The sequence below is a fragment of the Symsagittifera roscoffensis genome, chromosome 6 (assembly GCF_963678635.1).
Source record: "Symsagittifera roscoffensis chromosome 6, txSymRosc1.1, whole genome shotgun sequence".
In the NCBI taxonomy this organism is placed as follows: Eukaryota; Metazoa; Xenacoelomorpha; order Acoela; family Convolutidae; genus Symsagittifera; species Symsagittifera roscoffensis.
In genome coordinates, this window is record NC_087067.1 from 52,553,250 (window position 1) to 52,579,228 (window position 25,979).

Sequence of the window (25,979 nt, forward strand, 5' to 3'; positions counted from 1 at the left end):
TTAATAGCTTAGAATTAACCAAAATAGATTAGAATTTAGACAAAAACATTTAAAAAATGTTATACGACAATAATTTAATCGAAATGTCTCTACGACTCAATAGATCAGAGCCAATATTCCGAACCATAACAGAACTACCCGGAATTGGAAGAAGACCTCGAACCAGAGACGACATACGACAAAGTAGAAACTTGCCATATAGCTACATGATAGTTAGGCAAAAACCAGAACAAACTTTTATATTTAGAATACTACTGGCAATGAATTTAGATTTTCATTTGCAAACATAAAACCTTGAAGTTAATCTTCAAAATCATTTCAGGCGCTAAACAAAATTATTAATATACAATAACGATTGATAAAAAGATCTAAGATCGTTTTCCTAAAACTCTGCAGTAATATACAAAACATGTTTGAAAAATATTTATTGAAAAATAAAAAATAAAAATTAGTAGCATGACAATAAATGGTTAGTAATCATAAATCATTCTGTTGTTCCAGCTCCATCACCTAAAACATAACAGCAATCATAAACCCACTAATATCATCAAAACACTAAATCTTTCCTTTACACACATTTAAAATTTTATTAAAACTTAAATTCACTTAATTTTAAAACCAGATCATCAAGGCTTATCCTTGGATCTTAAATCATTTTCTACTTAATTAAATTTCAAATTTGATCATCAAGGCTTATCCTTGGATCAAACAGAACAACTTTGTTCTCCCCCACCCACTTAATTAGTGTCTAACGACCTCAAACGTCGATTCACTACCCAACCCTTTCTAAAGACCTAAGACTAATAGAAATTTTTAAACAAAACTAATCATTCAAATTAAGATAAACAGTGAAGAACTCCGGTTATTCATCCTTCACTTGACCCCCCCTCTTACCAGACCCAGGATAAATCTTAGACTTAGTAAGTTTAAAATAGTATCTAACGAACTACTCGCGTTCTAATTATACCTGAACCTTGTGGATCGATTTACTATTCTCCAACCCTTGAACACAATCACTACCCCTAAGTAAGATTAAGTAAGTTAACACCTTAACTTATACTAGCCACGAGAAAGTAAAAAATCATTCTTCGGAATCGATATACTTTTCTCTCCAACCCTGAACAAACAGACCCAGGTTAAGCTAACCAAAAAATCGTAAGAACTAACAGTTTAAGAAAATAGAAACCATTTAACAACCTTTTGCATCCGTCATCCTAAACCTTATGTCATTTAAAAACCTAGGAAATAAACAAACAATCGTTTTACACAATTGTGAAATAGATAACAAAAAATACGACCTTGTAATCACACCTCATACACAAACAGTTGGATACATTCGAACAAAACGACAAACACTAAAAAGGAAAATAATAACGAAACAAAGACAAATAACACGAAAAAGATTTTCAAAAAATCGAAACGCATTTTCAGAATCAGAAACCAACAGTTTAGACGAACTTTACAAACTAAAAGAATCAATAGATAAAAATTGCCCACTTCACGATCAATTATATTTCTCTGACTCAGAAACAACTTCAAATTCATCAAAAAGAGGAAAAAGAAGAATAAAAAAGCAGTATAAACACAAACCAGTACATTTATACAATTGGAATCAACCAATTCGACACATTAATAATTACATATTAACAGTCATCGAACGAAAAAATGAGCTCAACGCACACCCCAGGTGAAGAAAGTCCAGATGATGATGAAATCTTTCCCTTTATAGTAGATGCAACCACTGATAGAGGACAGCATATATTTTGCAAAAATTTACTATTAAATTTATTTGAACCCGGAATCAGTCCATGTAAAACAGAATTCCCAGATGTAAAAATCAAAAGACAAATCATAGACCACTACTTAAAAGATATATGCAACATAACACAACAGTATGGAATCTACTCCATAGAATTCACCTCACCAAACCATAATAATAGAATATATACAATTCAAACAGACGATCTTGATTTAGAATTTTCAAAAGTTTTTTCAGAATATATAAAAAGCATCCAATATCATAACTCACAAAGAGCAAACTCCATATTCACCAATGAAGTTTTCGCAATAATATATAGTTATATTTCGATATTAGAAAACGAAATCCCAATAACAAATGTCTCACCGACAGAAACATCTAAACATTTGAAAGTACGACATGAAATCACACTACTCTCTAGTTATTTAAACATCATTAAAGAAAATTTCACGAAAGATGACGTTTCACAACATACAAAACACGATCTACAAAAAATTTTGGCATGGTTCATAATAGATTATTTCACACACAATATTGATTTAATTGCACAAGCAAGAAAAAATTTTAGACCCCAAAACTCGAACGATGATACCGCTATCACAGAACAATCAGATTATGTTTGGGACCCCGAATGGTCTCATCCCGCATTTATAAGCTTCCCACAATCAATCTCAAGTCAAGCAATAAGTACGATATCTTACATAAGAGATTATGTAAAAGTAATACCATTAACCATTGATGCAACACCATTAAACTATAATACATTTTTGCCCGATACACAAAATAATAGTTTAAACTCTACAGTCATACACAATGAAAACCTCAATGGAACTAGGAATCTTACTCAACAAGATATCCAGACACCATCACACTTCATAAATGAAGAAATTGTACACACAACAACTACACAACAAAGTATTTCACCAATACGTCCAAACTTAACAACACCAAGAAATACAAATCCTTCACAAACACAGGTAACCTTACAATCAACCGTTAAACCTTCGGTTGCCCCTAAATATTCACATATGGATTACCAAACATACAGACCCATGACAATACCATCAAAAACACACAAAACATTCACTAGAAACAACTTTGCAGACCATAATTATAATTATACACATCCATCAAAAACATATAACCAACCACAAAGAAATTTTAACCAATATACAAGATCTCGAAATTGGGATAACCCAATGACCCAACCTAATTCAATAAATTTCCAAACAAATCCTCCACAGGATCACAGTGAAAATTACCCATTTTTTCAACAAAATAAAAATAAAAAACAGACATCTTATCAAATGGATTATTTATCCTCAGATGATGATTTCTTACAACCAGATATATTTGCACCAAATACTCAAGAATATCGTAGACAAGGAATACAGAAAACACGTACAAATCATAGAAATTTTTCTCCACAACCAATAGATGCACAACATCAACAACCAATTCAACAACAAAATCTAATTAATACACAATCTTTTCAACCAATTCAACAACAAAATCCAATGACTGCACACTCGTATCAACCATCACAAATGCAAAATGAAATACCACTCCCATATTATCTCCAACAACATGAAATAACAAGAAACCAACTTTCAAATTTTTCTCAAATGCCAAATGCAGCAGAATCACTACAAATGACAATGAATCCATACCTTATGGGTGGATCATCAATAACATCAAACAAACCTTTAATGGTTTTCACAGGAACAGACCCTGAATACTCTGTAGAAGATTATTTAAATGCAGTAACAGCAAACCAGGTTTTAAATATTGGACCTGAACCAATTAATACGCCACTACATCAAAACTGGATACATCGACGCACAGCGTTAATACAAACAACCTTAGATGGCGCAGCCCAAAAATGGTTTTCAGTACTACCTCTAGAAATAAAATCAAACTGGAAAAGGTTTACACAGGAATTTTCAAAAATGTTTGACTCCGAAAGAAACAAACAACAACAAAGAGTTTTATGTAATGAAATTCGCAGATTACCAAACGAAACCATCAAGCAAATAGCAGTACGAATCGAAACACTAGTTCGAAAAGCATATTCATTAAATACACATGACTATAAAAACACAAAGATGACAGAAATCTTAATGATGACCTTAACACCACAATTAAGGAAAATAGCAATAAAAAAGAGAGCATCCCATCCTTCTTCAATTCGAGAACCCGATTTAGATTTTCGAAAACTAGTAGACAAATTAGAACAAGCAGAAATCACGATGAAACTAGAAGAAACGGAAAATCTGAAATTACAATACGTTAACAGAATTGAAACGACTCCCACTAATATTAATAATATACAGGAATCAGAGACAGACCTCGTTGAAAAAATCACTGAAATACTCAATATTTACGAAAAGAACCCAAACTTTAAAGGCAAACCATCTTTCAAAAAATGGTGTAATTATTGCCGACGATACGGACATAGTATTTCCGAATGTAGACAAAAACAGCAAGACAATCAAAATAAACCTCAAAAATATAAAGAACCAAATAAATCATTCTATCAATACATGAAAAAAGATCAAAATCTACCGAACAAAACAGTCTACAGCAACAACAGTTCAGGAAAACCACTCCCGAACAATACAAATTATACAAGAAATCAATCACCATATAACTCAAGTTATAGAGGAAGATCACCAGAACGAAGAAACACGAATAATTCATCACAAAATCACTACAATAGACCAAATAGTCGAAATAACTACTCCAGATCAAATTCAAATACACAACGATTTGTTTCTAGATCTAATTCCCAATCAAGAAATAACTACTATCCAAACAACCAATCACGAAATTCATCATACAATAGGAATAGAAACTACTCCTATAATCGAAATAGAAGTTATTCAAACAACCGAAACCAGAATTATCCGAACAATCAATCAAGGAATAACTCATATAATAGATCGAACTATAACAGACCAAACAATAATTACCAAAACAGATCGCGAAATAATTCACAAAATCGACACTCAAGTTATAATAATCGTTATAGAAATTATTCCCAATCACCACACCGGAATAATAATAACTATAATAATTCTAATAATCGCCACAGAAGTAGTACACCTAAACATCAAAGACAAATCAATCAAGTACAATCTAATCCAGAAACAACATCAGACCCTCCAGGTATTGATGACACAGTAACTGATACGTTACAACTCAATCAAATAAACTGTACATCATCAGATTCAGAAAGTGATACTGAAAACACTCTTTCTATCAATATGATAAAAGTCGAAAATGACTATGAATCTGTCATATATGAACAACCCTTTTCATCACACATATATGAAAATCAATCAGAATTTCTTCAAAATTATTACACTACACCCATAAATTCCACACCAACGACGCAAGAAACAAATGAGATTAACACTACAAATCAAACCAATAAAAATACCAAAACAAAATGCTTGAATACAAACCACATTTATCAAAATATACAAAAAGAACAACCCAAAGAAAAAATTTGGACAATACCATTTCTCTTAGAAAGCCCAAGAAATAAAGAATTTCAACCACCAGACCTTGAAATAGATTTTTTAATTGATTCAGGAGCAGAATCAAACATAATAAACATCCCCACATGGAATGAAATAAAAACTTTACACCCAAAGCTAACACCTCTTGAAACCTCCAGTAAGTTAGCAACAGCACAAGGATCAACATTGATAAACTACGGAAAAATCCAATTATTTCTCCTCCCCACCAGAACAATGGAACAAAGCAAAATTTTAAATAAGCCATTTAAACAAATATTCCATATCACTGACATTAAATATAATATCATTGGAATACCATTTATTTCGAAGTATATACCAACAATTAACATACTAAATAGTAAAATATTAATCAAAGATAAATATACAAAAACAAAAGAAACATCCTTAACATTTTTTCAAAGATTAAATAAACAACCACCATTCTTTTCAAAATTCTACCCGATATTTAACCAACAAAGAAAACACCTAAAACCACTATCAGGAAATATCTATAATTTTTCAATCAAACAAGTTCACCAATATGATAAAGAACAAAACAAACAAAAATTTTATATGTCAGAATTTGAATTCAAACCTATTCACAAATTTTTCAAAATCACAATCTCATCTATAAAATATTTGAAAAATTCGAATTCCGATATCATTTCCTTACATGTCTATAACAACACACCTTACCAAGTAACATTACCTTTAGGACTTTTAGGATATTGTGAAACCAACGCTACAATATCACCAATACACGAAAAAGCTTATCGCGTAAATAATATACTCCAATTACTAGATATTTGCCAATCTACAATTCTTAATGAAGAATTATCTATAAATAATATAATAAGTAACGAAAACAGAAATACGGATTATTTCACAAAAACTCCATATTTCAAACCTACATTCAACATAAGTAACTACACAGAGGACCAACAAAAATTTTTAACAATGTTTAATTTCCAACATTCACAAATAACACAAGACGAATTCGAAAAATTAGCCAAACAGCTAATTAAATATTCATCAGTCTATGCAACATCAAAATTCGATGTTGGAAAAATCAGTTCATCACTACATCTCCCGTTAAAACCAGACGCAGTTTTCAAAAAACAGAGAGCAAGTAAAGTACCAATTCACTTACATGATAAAGTAAACAGATTACTCGACATTTTAGAACAATACAACATTATATCACCAGTAAACAAAGAAGAACAACCAAAAGGCAACACATTTATCAACCCTGTTACCATTCTAGCTAAAGGAGAATCATTAAAAATCGTTCTCGATGCTAGATACCTCAATTCACTTATAGATGAATCAAAATGTAATTGGCCCATTGAACCAATACAAGTTATTTTAACAAAAATAAACGGCAAATACTTTACAACCGCCGATATGAATAGTGCATACAATCAAATGCCACTAGATGAACAATCACGACGTTTAACACATTTTGTTATCGGAAACCAACAATATGAATTCAACCGCTTATTCTATGGAATATCCATAGGACCAGCAGCATTTTCAGCTTTTATGAGCAAAATTTTTAGACCACTAATACTCAAGAAAAACGCAATCACCTATTTAGACGATGTTTTTATGCAATCACAAACAAAAGACGAGATGTTCAATGTTTTAGAAAAATATCACCAAATACTTCAGAACGAAAATCTGAAGGCCGCCCCCGATAAATCACACTTCTTTTTGACAAGAGTTAAATTCTTAGGACATAATATAGAAAGAAAAACAATCACTCCATTGAAATCACGCATTGACGCTATTCAAAAACTTCAACCACCAACAAATAAAAAGAAAATCCAAGAATTTCTTGGAATGTTAAACTTTTTAAGTAAATATGTTTATAAAATGCAATTATATCTACGACCATTTTATAACATCCTTAGACAACAAAATAATTTTGAATGGAACACAGAACATCAAACACGATTTGAAGAAATAAAGAAACTTTTAACTGAACAAATTTCAAACACAATTCCAGATTCAAATCAACCATTTTATGCAATGTGCGATGCTTCGAACTTTGGCATCGGTGCAGCACTATTACAATCACATAATGGTACAAATAAAATGAACCTCATATCAGCAAATTCTCGATTATTCACTCAAGCAGAGCTACGACTCTCAACTCTAATGAGAGAATGTACAGCCATAATATATACACTGACAGAATATGAATTTCTGATACTTGGATCAAAACATCCAACAGTTCTATTCACAGACCATAAACCAATAATCTTTCTCTTTACACAAAAATCTAACCCAAACCACCGAGTTTACAGATTTCAACTAATTCTAATGAAATTTCCAAACTTACATATAGTTTGGACTGCAGGAAAAAATCTTGCATTACCAGACACCTTAAGTCGAAATACACCACCTGAATTACTTACACGAAAAACAACAGTTGAAATACCCAAAAACATAAAATTCTACCTTGCAGAAAACGAAACATCACCCCGATTGGAATGCAAATATGCAGTAAAAACTGATATTGAACAATCACAAATAAATAATTTACAACATTTCCCACTTTATTTAGATTGTCAAAATAATCATTATGAAGTTGATCTACTTGGAACATCAACTTTCAAACCAATCCCATATTCTCAATGGATAAAGAATAACACCCAACAAAAACGAACAAAACAACACCCGCCTAAAAAAGACCATTTTCCACTAATTGAAAAAGAAGATTTAACTGATAAAATAAATTTATCAGGACCACAAACAAACGATTCAAAATACACAATAAATCAAGTTTTTGACCTTCACGACCCACTTGATACAATACCCTTATCTAAATTCGAAATTGAAAACATTTTTCTGCCTCCAACAGAAACGATTACAATTTCAACACTGAAACAATATCAAAATCTTGACCCGATAATTAGACAACTAAAATCATGGCACAAATATAAAACTAAACCTGTCAAGGCAGATTCAACCATTCTAGGAAATAAAACACTCCTCCGATACTTTCGCAAATTTAACAACACAACAATTAACGAAAATACAGACCTTTTAGAGTATAACCTGAATGAATCTACAGTTCCCTGTCTCCCTCTAAGTATGATTCTTATAGCTTTTAATATTTCACATACACAAAATATTAAAGGACATTCTGGATCAGAAAAAACATATTCAAATTTTATACAAAATTTTTACTTCCCAAATGCACCAATTTGGATAAAAGTACTATGCAATGACTGTATAGTATGTCAACTAAATAAACCTTACCCAAATCAAAAACAAATAGCACAAAAACAAGATTTTAAAGGACAAAGCTTGTACTTTAACCATCGTATCTCATTTGATACCAAAGGACCAATTTCACCCTCATCCGAAGGAAACTCCTACATTATGGTAATTGTTGACGCATTTACACATTATGTAGCACTTAACCCAGTACCACATTGTAACGCTTATTACGCTTACACAACACTCTATGAACACTGGATAGCAAAATTCGGACTACCAGAAATTTTAGTTACAGACAACGGTACAGAATTCATAAATAATGAAATTATCACACTATGTCATTTATATAACATTAAACACAAACCACGTACATCTCATGCACCTTGGACAAACGGCTTAGTCGAAGGTATGAACCGTTCGTTACAAGAATATCTTAGATGTATCATCAACGGAAATGATACAAAATATACCGAATGGTCAGCAGATGTAAAATTATTTCCCTTAGCATATAATTCACAAATTACGACAACTTTAGGAATGTCACCATAAGAAATGGTTTTTAACCAAAAGCCACGCAAACCAATAATGTTTACAGCAAATTCTCATAAAAACGCACAAGGTTATTGTCAACCAAATAAAGACTCAATTTGTTATAACCTACCTTTACATACACACGATGAAGATCATTTTCATCACCCACAAATTCTTAAACTAGCCTCCGGTACACACACCGAATGGATTCTAAATAGAGATAAAAAACACAATGAAATTTATCAAAAAATAACAAAAAAGTTATTACAAAGACAAAACATTAATGAACAAATCAATTCACGTTTTACACCAGCCTCCGAATTAAAAATTGGAACATTTGTTTTAATACCTAATTTTAATACTCAAAAAGGAATTTCTAAAAAATTACAACCCCTTTGAAAAGGACCATACCAAATAATTGCAAAACCCACTGATGTCACATATAAAATTACCGACTCAAACAAAAAAGAAATCGTTCAACATCGAAACAACCTATTACCTTATTACCCAAAAGAATACGCACTCCGCGAATTAACTCAATTATATTCTTTCACAGGATTAAAAATCATTCAAAATGAACCACATCTGAAAAACACAGAACAAAATGATAACCCCACCGAAAACCAAAACACAAAACCAACCGCCACCAAAAACAATACACAAAACCATAAAGAATCCCCAAAACAAAGAAAAAATAGAAAAATGACCGAACAAATAATACCCCAAGAACAAATCGACAAATCAGAAAATAGAAAAACAACAAGACTCCGAAATCAACCACGTAAAAACTATAAAATATTCATCCCCCAATCTAAAATTTTAAAGAAAGTGGAATTTCAAAAGTAATTTTAATATTATACTTCACTATCTTGAAACCTTCGAAACATTTTTCATTTACATTTTTCAAAATAACATGCTGACAAGTACGTAATAATTCTAGTTCAAAATAGACCAATAGGATTCATCCAATCCGTCACTTTCTCTAACTCAAACTAAGACCAATTAGACGAATCATATAGAACTCCAGGCACATCTATAACTATAACTTTACGACCTCCAGGTCAAAAATAAGCAAACCACTCCAACTTGACAACTAAAATAAATATCACCATAATACCGTACCCCTCCCTTATCTAATAACCCAAAGATCAACAATATTTCCCCAACTCAGACCACGAATACCCCCAAAACAAATTTGTTAACTTAGCCTAAAGTAACAAAATGAACATTTTAATTAGCCTAAAGCATAAAAATCTCACCATACCCCGGATCATTTGACAAACAAAAATAAAGAAAAAGACGACCTCCCAATCACCATGAAAATTGCCCCCAACAATTTTTTACAAAACTCAACCCACTTGTCAAAAAACTAATAAATAATCCGACCACACTAGAAAATCGCCTCGAACAGCAAAAAATATTCGACCAAGAGATCATTTCTTAAATGCTCTTCTCTCAATCAGTTACTCAAATACTCATAAATTTTAAACATTTTTTTACAATATTTGAAACCTTTATAATATTTCTTTTTGATATACTTGAATCTTTTCTAATAATCCTAATCATTTTTTGTAACATTTTTTTAATTTTCTACACTATACTCGAACTATTCCTCCAACTTTCCAAAACCCTTGATTATATCCACAGGTACGATTTATACAACTTGTCTAAATGATACGAAAAATTTTCAGTAGAACTGATATTTTTTTATTGTTTGTAATTTTCATAGCATTCTTATCATCCCTCATTTTGACCATATGTAAAATAAAGAAAGCAATCTTCACATTTGCCCTAGCAACAATCCTCCTAATTCTTTTTTTAGAAGAATATTATAATAAACATAAACCTTCCCACTAAAGTAACAATTCAAAAATCCATCAAAAATTGCTACCCAACAGTCACAGAATCAGTCTTCACCGACCTCATCCCAAGATAACCCAACACCACCTTTAATTACTCAAAATCCTCAAACATCTACACGAATTTCTTTTCAAGACAACCCATACACTTTTGAAGAACGACATGCTCGTTTATCAGAACCACTAGAACCAGTTCAACGACAAGCACCTCTAAGCGAACCAACATATAACCTATACCCAACACTACCACAAGAACTAAGTAGAATAAGAAATCCTAGTCAAAACCAAGATACAGTCGAAATAAATAGACAAATTATACATCCTCGACGAAACAGAAATTTTCAAACTCCCCGAGTTCATTTTGATATACCTCAATCCCCATCACAAAACACTCCAGAAAACCCCATTGGTATATTACCAGAAACCCCTACGCTTCTTTCACAACGTAGCACCTCAAGCCTACCATCAGATTACTTAGGTTCAACACCAACATCTGAACAAATACGTGAAAATCCCTTTAACCCCCCAAACCAGGCATCACGACTACCATATTGGACAACACATTCATTTACACAAGGTGAATTAAATTTAGTCAATAATCCAATAGATATTTCTACGGATACAACAACATCCTCATCACTACCAGAAACATTATCACTACCATCAACACCATCAATAAGCCAGATTTCACCACCACCTTTTAACTTAAATTTTCCAAATAATCTCGACGCCAGATATCGAGAACAATCATCAATAAATATTCCTTTAAGACTAGATTGGAATACATTTACAGCACCTCCACCATTATTTGGACAACATCAAGAAAGTAACCGCCTTCATAACTGGGCACTTAATAGATTACAATATCGCCAAGATATTCACAACGATATCCGTGATCACAATATTCAAATACTCCAACAAAACAGTTTACAATTAAAGTTTGAAATCACAGTTAAGTTAAATAATATTACCCAACATCCCTACCCATTAAATCCACCTAACATAACAGCTCAATCACTACCACCACCGTTTATAACTACTGAAGTAATATACAAATACGACAGATATACCAAAAACACAATTGGTTACATTACATTTTATAATCCATACTCAGGATTATCATACACATGTATATTCTAAAATTATTAATTTTTCCCCAACTCCTTTTTCTAGTAATCTCAAATCAAAACATAAACCCTTCCCCTCGTACAGGACCACAAGATTTATTAGTAACACATTACGATTGTGAAGAAAATGAACAAAAAACACTACATAAATATGCAATAAATCAAGTATCACAATGTGAAACAGAACCACAAGCTATAGAAACTACAGATGTAATAGCAACACTCTATTCAAAAGCCCGAGCAACAACAGTTACAGGTTATAAATTCACAGCAACATTTTCCGAAAAGAAAGTACATTGTTCACAAGTCTCGAACGGAAACAAAAACCGACTTGACCATGAATCATTCTATCAGAGTAATATAGAACGTCTTTTACATCTCAATCCCGACGATTGTAAAAATGAATTACTTAGACTAAACATCACACAAAATAAAAACTCCCAAAGAAAGTTAGTTAACTTTCAAGTTTTCTCAGACTCAGTACATCAATCACAACTTGAAAGACACCAAGGACATATAAAACTAGACGAAAAATACCCGTATAACGGCGCACACGGACGATTAACCTATGACCTACACGATAAACATTGGATACCACACATTGGTATAAATGACCCATCAAACTGCAAAGCAGACACAAAAAATAAAGGATACCAAGAAATAATGTTTTTCGATTGGAAAATACAACTCGAAAAAATACAACTAACACGAGATTTATCAGATAATACAATGATCTATCAAGGAATCCGATTACCTTGTAAAAATGATCAAGGCTATTGCGACCCTACAACGAGAACACAAGCAACAATTGTTTGGTTCCCCGAAGATACATGTACAACATTTCAAGTAGCAAAAATACACGCTCGTATGATAAAATTTCACGAAAAATATTTTATACAATCAATTCCATATGAACAAGTCCATCCATCACGAAAACTAAGTTCTAATTTTAGAAACATAGACAATATAGAAAATAAATTGACACGTTTTCAAATATATCAAGAAACAGAACTTGCATGTAAATACAGGAATCCACTTCACAGAACACAATATTCTGAAATATTAGTTGAATACGAAAAAGGATTCGACATGACCACTGGAAAAGTAAAAATCGACCCATATGCCACAGGTCATCCTCCAAACGAAGGAACATCCTACATACCAGTTAATTTTGAAAAAAGCAACGGACAACCTGGTGGACATCTAAAACCCCATGACACCAGAAGCACACGCTTACAAAAATTATCACTAATGAATACTACATATTTCGGTAATATCCACTATGATATTCATTTAGATATGAAACTAGATTATACAATTAGCCGAATTTTTCAAGAAATGTCACTCTCCGAATTAGAAACACTACACCAACTATGCGAATTAGAACGAACACAAATATTACAATCACTTGCACTAGCAGTATTAAAAATACCCTATGCAGGATACTTATTATCTGGAAATAGATCAAATTTTTTAGACTATGAAGGAAACATCTTATGGTTTTATACTTGTACTAAAAAAGTATCACCACTATACGTTTTTGAAGATAAACGATGTTATAAAAGAATCCCTATCTTTTATAAGAATAAAGTACATTTCGTGGATACACTTTCACGAAGAACCTATTTCTGGGATACCGCAGTCCCATGTGGATCAGAAAACAGCCACAATGTAGTACAACTAAACCCTGATGAAAATAAATATTATCTTCTCACTCCATATCCCACATTAATGCAATCACTCAAAAAATTTTCACCAGAAAGCATTCGCGCTATTGCTCGAAACCCAAATATAGACTTACAATCAATAGGAATCTATTCAAAATCAGATATTCAACATCACATTAGAACACAACAATTCCAAGAATTATTAACACAAATGGACACTATACAAAGACAATCAATAGACCAAAATTTACGCAAACTTGCAGAAACCGCAGGATTTGCCGATATCTACACGCAAGACTATAGCGGATATTTTAAAGACATTAAAGATTATATATATCTAAACGGTGAAAAATACCGTCCCCAAGATATATCACCAATTAACATTTTTAGCTTTGTTACACTCAAAAATGAGATCCTCGATTTTCTAGGATGGCCCTACTACATCTTAGAAAAATTGACTATTTTATACGCAATGTTTAACTTTATTGGATTTCTTTTCTCACTTTTAAAAGGAATCTACAACACATGTGCTATACACACACAAGTAAACAGACAAGCAAGTGTAGCACGCATACTCTTTGCAGGATTTTTTGGAATCTTTTCTACATCTATAAACAAAATTCTTTTAGACGCACAAATAAAAGAATATAACACAAAAATAGCAACACGACAAAATACATACGACGAAGAACATAACAATGTAGACATAACGCCAACGGCACCACAATTACCACCCCTACCAAATAACCATCCACTATCCCTAGTCCCACGAAATTTTCGAAATTTAGCCATCACACATAATCCAAATTTTCGACTCACCACATCACAAAGTCTTATTCAACATATAATGACACACCAGTCACAAGATCAAAATACTTATGAACAAATTATTGAACAACCCCATACCACCGCTTTTCAGTCTCAAAGTAATCATTTTTTTAGCCCACGATGAGCCGCCAACTTGGATCACTACACCGATCACATTCCCACCCAACCAATCTTACCTCTCCAATCCCAATAATACCACTTTTTGCTTTTCCGCCACCCGATTTTCCATCTAGTAATGTAACATCAGGCATGAATTCCGACACTAATTCACACATCTCAGTTTTATATTCCATCTCACAACTCAATAACCCGAATATTGAAACCCCCGATGAATTTGCCGACTCAGAACCATCCCCATCCAATAATTTTCATAACTCTTCTAAATTTTCTCAACCCCCTTTTCAACCCATATTACCCAATAACCCTGACCCAATCACTCCCACACCCTCTTATGCTTCCCAAGTTACCCCAACCTACTCCTCATACCATTCTGACCAATCATCTCATTCTCCAGACACCCCCCGAATCTCCCCAGAGCTAGATAATTTTATTACCCTTCAACAACAACCCTACCACCTCCATACCCCAAAAATAAACCAAATCTCCTCCACAATAAATTCATCCAACCCCCCTACCCCTACACCCTCTTCAAATTATACTGAATCATTAGCACCATCATCCACATCAACTGAATCTTCACTCAACACTAATAGAGCTTACCGCACTTTTAAAAGAAAGTTCCCCAACCATCCTTTCCCAGCAAAACCAGGAACAGCCCGTGAATACATCAACCACCCCAAGCATACTAACACAAAAGAATTTTTAGCCATCACCTTACCCTCATTCCCACAATACACCTTAAACACCCCCCACGACACTAACGAAACACGCAACTTTGTAGATGAATACGTTTTAATGCCCACTCTCTCTTGGACCTCATATTATCATTTTACTAACCCTCTTTGCTTACCTTTATCTAACACTCACATCGATATAGAGCGAAATACGGACATGCTATATCGACTCACTACACCACTAACCGCTAGACAATTTACTTACGTTGGATATAAAAAATCACTAAAAACACACACTGCACCTAGAGCTAACGAATATACACTCGAATACTATGATCACAACATCATCAGAGCTAACCAAGATCAATTCTTAGACGACGATCGCTTCGCTAATCCACAAATTACCGAAAAATTTTTCATCAAGACACCATATATATTTACACTAAACATCTTCGACCGAAAGTTTGATCACATTATTTCAGAAGCACTAACAGACACACAAGCATACGAAAGTTTTAAAGAACGCTTCCAAATATTTTCACTAACCTTTCATTTCCTTGCACCACACGAAAGAGATTTACACTGCTCACACGATATTATGTTGCGCACTAAACAAACCCACACATATAGTTATTATCGCTTCATCCAAAATCACTTTGACCTACACACACCCTCTAGACAACCACACCATCGTTTTCAATTCATTAATTCCAAATACACTTCACCATTTTTCCTAAATTTCACATATTGTATTAAAGACACTAACCTTCATGGTATTCTTCGCAATTATGATCCCATAACCCAAATGTACATCTTCTGTCCCATCACCAAGACCTTCAACGCCGAAGAATCCCGACCCTTCCTTATCCCGCACGAGTTTGTACAACCTATAGAAATCCCAATTTTAGAATTCATCCACAACACTAAATTCAATCACAAATTATATAATCTAATCCAAAACACACCTTATGAGTTTGCAGTTGGCACTGAAGAACTAACCACTAGTAAGGCACTTCAATTGCTTTGGCCACTGCTTCAGACTAAAAATATCATCCGCATCTTAGCTAAACTACTAACAACTTCAGAACTAATTCACGACATCTTCCCCCACGGTTTTTTCCCCGACGACTAACAGGTAAGTATGAATTAAATGAATATTACTAACTAATTAAAATATTAAAAAACTCACCATACTTTATCCATGTTTTCTTTAGATTTTTAGCCTTCATCCGACAATCACCTACAAAAACCACAAAAGACAAATAAAAATCGCAAATTTCATCAAACAGATTTCAAAAATTCTATTAATCTCTTACACTTATAAATTTATAAATTTAATACCAATGCAGTAAATTCATTTCTAAAATTTTCCCCACAAGCAGTAAATCTAATTATGATGAAAATTTGTAACTTAAAATTCCCCCATAACTAGCAGTAAATTTACAAATTCTATGCAGTAAATTAATAAAATGCAAATGCAGTACTAACCTTTTGATATTCTCATTCATTCGCACAGAAATTCTATCCACACTCGCACAGCTCGCCCACGAAGAATTGTTTAAAATAATGAATTTCAGTTTCAAGTTTTCACACTCAACAACTCTAACATATAATAACATGTTTCAAACTTTCCTTTAACCCGGTTGGAAAGGAATCATATACTAAACAAAACTAACCAACGCAGCTTACTAAATACCACAAATCATAGAATAACAGCATGACTAAGAAAAGGAAACCAACGGTACCCAAACCGGATTAACCCAGTTTAAAACTGGATAATTTATTCTTTTGAAGACTATTATAAAGTCTAAGAAAGAAATAATAAAACACAAAAAAGTCGAAAGGCAAACCCATACCACGAACAATTTGCTTTTTGGAAAAAGGACATAACCAACAAGACATAAGAAAAACCACAACAAACCCAACATAAAACGTTGTCACATAACAGGACCCCTCACAAAAACCGCATGAAATCATACTCCCACTCCTGGCCTAACCCACCAGAGAAGGACGTCCTGAGCATGCTCTATAGCCGGCCTAACCCACCGCGCTACATCCACGCTTTGTGACCACACCTCTATTTTTAATAAGAGCTACTCAAGTGTGAGTAACTCTTCAAAATAACCGAACTAAAACAAAAAGCTTTTGTGAAAACAACTAACTAAAATCATAATTAAAAAATATTAAACTAATAAATGTTTTATAAAATGTAAATTACATTATGCAGTACATAGATCAGAATACAACACCAAGGACGAACATCTAAAGACAAAACGACCCCACTACACTCGAGAGAGAATGACCAACCACAATCGATATGCCACTCACAATCACAACTCAAAGGATTTAGAGTACGACTTGACTTCGCAGAAAAGGACTTCATTGAACTAGACCAATGACCACCTCGATGTTCAAGTATACGTACAGATCCGAGTAACCAGGCATCCCCTCCACGCACAATCTCCACGCTATTCCCAAACTAGATCAGACACAAAAGAAGTTCTCCACGCAGAACAGAAAAACCTGACATAGCAAACCATTCTGAAATCAGATTTGAGTTTGTTGCAAAGACTTAGTCGTTGTCACTAGAAGACACAACGTCTTATGTCTCTAACTCCAGCTTCCTGGAACTCCTTTAACAAAAAGGAAACAGAAGAAATATGATGTTCGCCAAACACCAACGTCCATCATCCATCCTTCGAATTGCAGAAGAACTATTCTAAAAAACTCTGTAAAACCCGGATGGGTGGAACCTGATCTAAACTACATTTTATGATTGGATAAATTAGATATTTTACCAATGTAAAGTATTTAATATTAACCAATCATGATCCATCTAACTAACAACCCACTTATTTGTAAGTGCTGAAGTTACTTGTAATTTCAGCACCAGAGAGATTTGAATTTAACTTAGAAATTAGTTGGACTCTCCCGAGCACTTCAGCAGCCGCAATAAACCAGTATACCCTAGATCTATTGAGCCTAGCAGAGACTAGTTAAACAACCTGAGACTAGATAGTATAAGAGTAAGATTAGGATCGGTATTAGACTAAGAAGTTGCACGAATCTATCCGGCCGAAAATAAGATAGCGTGACGAGCAGACGGTGTACCCTATCCGAAATTACTCTATGAGTTAACCAACTCGAACTTAACTCAATGCCCACTTAAACATTTTTCAAAGTTTTTAAATTTGCATTAGATAAGTGGAATCAGGAGACAACTACATAACAAATAGGAAATTCTAAGAGGGATTTTTTGCGAGCCATATGGCCGAAAGAGTTATTTTAACACTAAAATCCGAAACTTAAATTAAATAACGCTCTGCGAATTATTATGCGTTCATTGCGATGTAGGAATGACGGTGTTCACGGCGTTTCACTGGCTCTACGAGAACCGGATGCCTCATTGGCAGGGTACAATCATCTGGACGGGGATGGAGCAGTTCGGAGGGGGTGATGCAAAGGATCCAACAGGCAGTCAGCATGTGTCGCCCAACTGTAGGGCATTGTGGGCAGCACGTAAGCAAGCAAACCAAAAACAAAACAAGGATCTTTAATTTTTTTAATTATTCCCCATCCCCCCGCCACCTAGGGTACCTAATGTAATGATCTATTGTCACCCCTATAGAGAAATAATTCAATAGTTAGGTACATGTAAATTTTGTACCTGTAGTAACGAATCTACCGATCTATTTAACAATCATCCCCCTCCTATGAGACCTATTTAAGAATCTCCACACCTATAAATAAATACAGTAAATTAGCACTGAGCTTTCTATTGAGAATTCTGATTGTTCGAAAAATCGATCATTTTGATCTACTTAATGATCCCCCTCCCCTTGTTGAAAGGGGAGGAGATTGTTTAGAAGATCCGAATCTTCCCCGGGTTCAGTTAACATGAAAAATTATCGCTAATTCAGAGATATTGCAGCGATTACCATCTATGGTTCAGTCTATGATCAGGGTCACTTTAGCCATGATCAGGGCTAAATCATCGCTGAATTAGCGCCAAATTTTTAGGTATGAATCAGACATAAATCATCCATGAATCAGGGATGGATTTTCACTCCAATAACCCTGAAGACCTATGAATCAGGGAAAAAGGGGAAGTTAAAGAGACTCAAACAAAAACCATTCTCAAGTTCAAAAGCAGAGCCATATACTTATAGGGCACGTAGGCGCATAGCTTCTATAGAAATTATGTGACGGCTGTTAAATACTATGGCTCTGTTTTTTGAACTTGATGTTGTTTTTGATGCTTAAATAGTTCATAAACCTTTTATGTCTATAACTTCGTCACAACCGAATGACGTGAAAAACAACGATAATGTGTTGTTTATAGTTACCATGAATATTACTGACTATTAATCTACTTAAGGGAGACAAAACAAAATTTAATTTTCTTTATCATTTCGGCTAATAATTTTATCTGCTAGAAATTTCAATTGAAATGGCAGAAAATGTCGATGGAACTTGATTGGCTACTTAGCCAATCAAATTCATCCGCAATAATTTCAGCTGAGAGATGTAGAAATAATGAATTTGGGCCGTTTAGTGCATAAGACCCCGGATCTGTGTCAGTTTTCAATTCCTACGAGCATGTCTTAATTATCCGTTACCTTAATTATCCTATACCCATGTCTTAATTATCCGTTTAACTACTTTGACTGTTCAGAAAGAGAACAGCCTTCCAAAAGTTAATAAAAAGCGTAGTGTTATATTACGAGTCCACTAGTCAGCGCTTGAACGCGGAGAGATAGATTTCCAAGTCAAATTAACATCAAGCTTCTTATACTAACTTCAGTTTTTCATATTGCAAAAAGATAAAGTACAAACTTTGTTTTCTTCAATCGTTGTAAATTAACGGAATATTCATTGAGGAGAACAAATGCCTCTGTGGAGAAGGAAAATTGTCTCAAGCTTGAAAAGAATATGTTATAACTTTCATTAAAGTTTAGATCTAACACCGAAGTTCAGACCAACGCGCGAAATTAGATTGACCGCTTTCAATACCATTAATTGAGACGACATGCGTTGAGTCAACTCTGACGGGGCTAATTCTCATGCGCGAAGCACCGAATGCGCGAAAAAAACTTGTGAGCGAAGGACCGAAAAAAAAATTAGCCGAAAGTCAATTTTTAAAAAAAAAGCAATTGCCATTCAATCATAATGAATTAAATGAAGCAAAGTTTTGCTTTTTTCGTAACTAAACCCTTGAAATAAAAAATTTGCTCCAATTCAGCGGCGGTTAATGACAATATGAAAATTTGGCATATTTCTGCCGTTTTTATATTCGGCCAAAATCAATATTCACTCTCTGGAAATGTTTACTTTCTTTCCAAATTTTAGATTACTGAAATCTGATTGGCTGATTTTTATTTCCGCGCATACGGTTCTTCGCGTATGAGGGATTCCACCAACTTTGACCGCCAAAAAATAATTACTGCCAATAAATGGGCTTTTTGGTTTATACTTTGGGGATGTCCGGTCAATAAGACGATGGCAGCCATAAAGGCGACAACCGCATTTGGTGGGACTTAAAGACGACGCTTCACGCAATTCTCCACATTGTATTTCTGACAAATTTAAACCGCATAAATTCAAACAGCTCATTTTACAAGTAATAACGCCCATTTGTCGTCTAATTGGCCTGTCGTCTTGTTTACCCAGCACACTTTGGGTCTTACGCATAAGCAGGTGCGGATTTGGGGAAAGGGGCTGAAAAATGTAATTTTGGTCAAGTTTTTCAAAAAATGAACTGTAACAGCATTTCTGAGCGTTTTGTTGAAAACAATGCCAGCTGCGCAAAGATCTTCGTCAAAATAGAGTCATTAGTGTCATGGGAGTGCTCAGAAAATCTTTTTGGTCGACCTAACAGGCCAACATTTTCAAATTTTTTTTGCAAACCGCCCCCCCCCCCACCCTCTGCTTCAGAAAATCTTAGATCCACTCCTGCTCAGGAGCATAGTAAAATCATCAAAATAAATGTGAGCATAAATTTGGTTCGCTTAGGGAGAGATGAAAGAAAAAATAAAGAAAAATGGCCATAATTTGAAAAACTGCTCGAACCTTCAGTGCGGAAATCGTTACTTCTACCATTTTTTCAATTTTACTGCGATATTTTGCTTTATAATTTTTCTGATTATAATTACTTTAAAAAATTCCGCTTCTATACAAAATGCTACAAACTACCCGGGTGACCAAAAAATGCTTGTCCTACAATTTCCATATAAGAAAAAATGCTTATCCTGCAATTTCCTACAGTTTCATAGATTCATAAAATTGTAAGAAAACTCTAGGATAAGCATTTTTTAATATATAGAAATTGTATGATAATTTTTCATATATGGAAATTGTAAGATAAGCATTTTTTCATATATAGAAATTGTAAGATGAGCATTTTTCCATAAATAGAAATTGTACGACAAGCATTTTTTCGGTAATGGAAATTGTATGAAAAAGGTTTTTTGAAACCTCAAATGAGGCAAAATTAGCGTTTAAACTTACCCCATAAGACCTGCAATCTCTGAACAGAGAAGACAACCAACAGAAAAGTCAGAGGGTTTTAGAGGTTGGAACCTCAAACTCTTCATTATTTGTAGGCGAATCTCCTCAACTCTTGAGAGAGCAACAATTTCCTCAGCCTACTCCTAGATGAACCAAAACCATGGGGGAGGAATTGTCTCAAACGCCAAAAAACCTGTTTTCCTGATGGAAAAATTCTCCAAGCATACATACTCCAGTTTTGCCATCGCATTGTAATTATCCACAAGCTCAAGCAATGGAAATTGCATGATAACTATTGTTTTTTTTTGCTTCTAACTAATTTTTCGTTTTTGATGAGCAAGGTGCTTTAAACTGAGAAAAAGCACTCTTAATTAATTGGAATTTGTTTATAAACAAGTTTTAACAAGTTTCTGAAAAACTTGCCTTTCATGAAAAAATAGTTATCATACAATTTTCATATATGGAAATTGTATGATAACAATTTTTTTTTTCAAAAAAAAAAAATAAACGTAGTTATTTTTCCTCACCAGACTGTTTTATTTGGTTCAAATAGCCGGAGAAACTAGATTGAATCTATTTTCAATGGTTTTTTGAAATTGTATGAAAATTGTATGATTGGCATTTTGCCATACATTTGATGTAGGCAATTGTATGATAAGCATTTTTGGTGAGAGGAAATGTAAGATAAGCATTTTCGGTTTATTGAGGTCAACCCGGGTAGTACATTTCTTTACAAAAAATACTGCATGCATTGAACATCTTCTGGAAATTTGTTCCGAACGGCAGTTGCAGAAGTATAAAAGTTTGCTTGATACTTTCTGTTCTTCCTTTTACGTGTAGTAGCGATTCGACGGTTGGGCTCTTCAATAACGCAACCGCTCAAAGATAACCTGGCTTTTGGCAATCTTGCAAAACTTGGATAAAAGCATTGCGACTTTGACAACGACACTACAGCAATTCTACATTTTATCGGCAGCCAAAGTAGCTGGGTAACAACCCGAGTCATGAGAGCTCTACTGTTCAAGCAGGAAACGAAACGAGCAACTGCATACTGAGCGCAATAAAAATTAAAAACCTTCTCAGTATCCAAACCAGTTTAGAAGCTGTTACAGTAATTCCGCCATGAAATAACTGCAGAGAAATCACTGACTTGCCTTAGTTGCCAGTAACCTAGTCTAGTATCACGATTTATCTGTTCTTCTTTTTCGATATTTTTCATCGAAAAAACATGCCAAGTTACTGTTGTCAAAAATTCTCCATTTTTGAGACCAAAAATTAAATGATAATTTTGTTGATTTAACAAACAATGTTACAATTTCCGCATAGTTTTTAGTCTAAAGAAGCCGGGTTTATTGTTAGAACAACTACACGGAGAGTTTCAATGATTGACCGAAGTATATGTATAATTGGCTGTCGTCAGCATACCCGTGTTTTGACAAATTCATTTTTCTCATCATCTTAATCAATTTTCATCGGCATAGAACAAAAAACGTCCCAGTACGGTGCTTCCCAACGGGGGCGTCTTTAGGATGTTCACTCCATTCAGGTTTTTGCGAGAACGATTTGTCACCCTCACATACCACTACATCAGTTCTGTCATTGAACCAGTAGCGAAACCAGTTGAGTGGTTTGCCCATAACGCGTAATCAATTCAATTGAAAGCAAAACTGAAAACAGAGAACTTCTGTGCACAGTATCAAAAGCACTGCTGAGATCAAAACCAACAAAACGAATGTTTTTTTTTTTAAATCCATCAATGCAGCTTATTTGGTTTTGTTTTTGGGAGAGATTAGATCAGCAGAATGATTTGAGTCTAACGAACAACAACAACAGAAAGAAGTTATTAAAGCTTAAGCGCTTCATTTTTTTTCGAAAATTGTCATGAGTGAATTTAGAATGTTTTCTTTTGGCTCCAATTCATTTTACTTCAGAAATGTTTCCTTCAGCCAGGGAGATGACTTGCCAATCTTTAGAAGATCCGGAAGTTTGGCAGTTGTGAGTGAATTTTTCAAACAGATCAAAAAAATCGGTGAAAAATGTAAATGAGAGTCTCGATAGCTTTCAAGTCAATATAGACAACTGCTGTTTTTGAATTTTATCCAAAAAGCAGGTTCAGTTGATTACAATCAATTTAGGAAAAATTGCAGAAATGTGAAGGCACGACAACCGGATGTTTGAAAGGCAAAAACTTATCAATATCAATATCGAATGTTTGAATGGCAGCAACAATGGCCCTCGAGGTCTTGCTGTTAAAGAAAAACTGCAAGATTTTTTAGGTAATTTTCCTTAGAGAGACGCAAGCTTTCTCTGTTATCGCATGTTTTTTTATTTGTAAAAGAACTTGCGTTCACTGGTGGCATCTGAATTTTGCAGAAAAAGTCGTGATTTTTTATGTGGAGCTCTAAATGAAAATAATCTTTGTACTTGTACTTTGAAGATTATAAGTGTGACAAAGATAACGTTCAGCTCTTTTTGTTAATTGTCTCTGAGCCACTACTTCATAATCAACCATTTATACCCTTTATTTGCGAACAGTTTTTGCAGAACGGCAGTGGACATCCTATATTTTATACTTTCTGTGGGTGTGGGCGTTCTAGAATTATTTAACATGACTTCAATTCCATTTCAATTGCGCTGGTGCCACACAAACTTTTTCGTCTTTATGAAAAACCAAAATAACAGATGATGACGGAAATTACGCCATCTGTTCAACTCCTAGTTCGAGCACAACTTCGAAGAATTTTGCTGTTACATATTCTTTAAACCTAAGGGAAAGAATATCAAATTCAGCTAAAGTAACATTTTGGTTAAAAAAAAACGATAATGCGATAATCTTTGAAGTGTAATATGTAATTACTCGTACATAATATGGTGTGGATGTAATTTGTTTTTTTTTACTCAGTCTCATCTCTGTGACTTGTTTATTTTGGCTACAGGTTTGCAGAAAAACTCATTGCACGTAAATTAAAATTTTATTTATTTTTTCCCAAACGCGAATCACCAAATTTTGAAAAATTGGCGAATTAAGTTTGAATAAAATAGTTATGAGCTAGAGAAAGGAAAATAGAATCGGAATGGTGAGTTTTGGATAAAAATGTAACCTAACAGGAGTTAGATTGATTCAATGAACACTCGATGGGATACCGAATGATCAAGGCACAAAAATCTGGTTAAATTTTTGTTTTTTTTCTGAAGCAGATATGGTACCATTATTGCAAAATGAAGTTTCGTCATGAAAATTACTAGTTGTTTCTGAGCCAAAAAACACTGAAAATACTCCCAACCACATTTTACGCATTCAATCAATTTGCAAGAAATGAATCATTTAACAAATTTGAGGTTTTTATGTCCTGTTTCAACATTTTAAATGGCTAATTTGACCCGAAAAAATCGAAAAAAATTTCTCCGATATTTAGTCTAGTGGTGCATTATATTGTGTTTTGAGCGAAATATTTTTCCTGGTGATTTTCTCATTCAATTTAATAATCCTCAAAAATGTAAAGCAGCAATGCTATGTTGGAAGCAAAAATTGAACAAATAGTGACTTTTCCCACTCATCGTCGTGGACATACACTTCATCAAAATCTGCGTTTGCTAGTTGTGTTACCGAATTTTTTTTTGGTATTATTAAGCTCAGGGACTATTGCACCTTCTTTTTTTTAAAAAAATTGATATGTCAAGGATGTCAATCATTTCTTCGTCGAGACAAAACAAACGGTCTTGTAGCGCCAGCACCTAAAACGATTGAATTGAAGATATGGGTTTGTTTTAGGATTCTAGAACATGAATTGAAAAGCATAACAAAAACGATGACTATTTACTGCCATTTTGTGAAAATTGTTCGCAAAGAAAAAGACTATACTTGGTCAATGACTGACAAACTTTCTGTAGAGCAATCGATTTCCATTTGCCACTCCACTCGTCGTGTTAGAAATCAATGACCACGTATAGTCTTTTTCTTTGCGAACAATTTTCACAAAATGGCAGTAATTAGTCATCGTTTTCTTATGCTTTTCAATTCATGTTTTAGAAAACAAGCACAAAGAAAAAATCTTCTATGCCGCTAGTGATTCCCATCTGTTCTACCAGCAAAAAAAGAATGTGATCGAGCGGCAAGAAAGAAGCGTTACGCCCGTGCCCATCTCAAGAGTTTTA

At 33.9% G+C, this 25,979-nt stretch overlaps 2 protein-coding genes across 2 annotated transcripts in view; one reads left to right on the forward strand and one right to left on the reverse strand.

Annotated features, from left to right (window-relative positions):
• LOC134848149 (sister chromatid cohesion protein PDS5 homolog A-B-like) overlaps positions 1–25,979 on the reverse strand; it is a 350,720-nt gene that overhangs the window by 249,262 nt on the left and 75,479 nt on the right. The window lies entirely within an intron of this gene.
• The window catches only part of LOC134848811 (uncharacterized), a 61,298-nt gene that overhangs the window by 32,620 nt on the left and 2,699 nt on the right, over positions 1–25,979 (forward strand). The window contains exon 3 of the mRNA XM_063866323.1: positions 18,672–18,836. Coding sequence (XP_063722393.1) covers positions 18,672–18,836 — 165 coding nt within the window. The remainder of the gene's footprint in view (positions 1–18,671; positions 18,837–25,979) is intronic.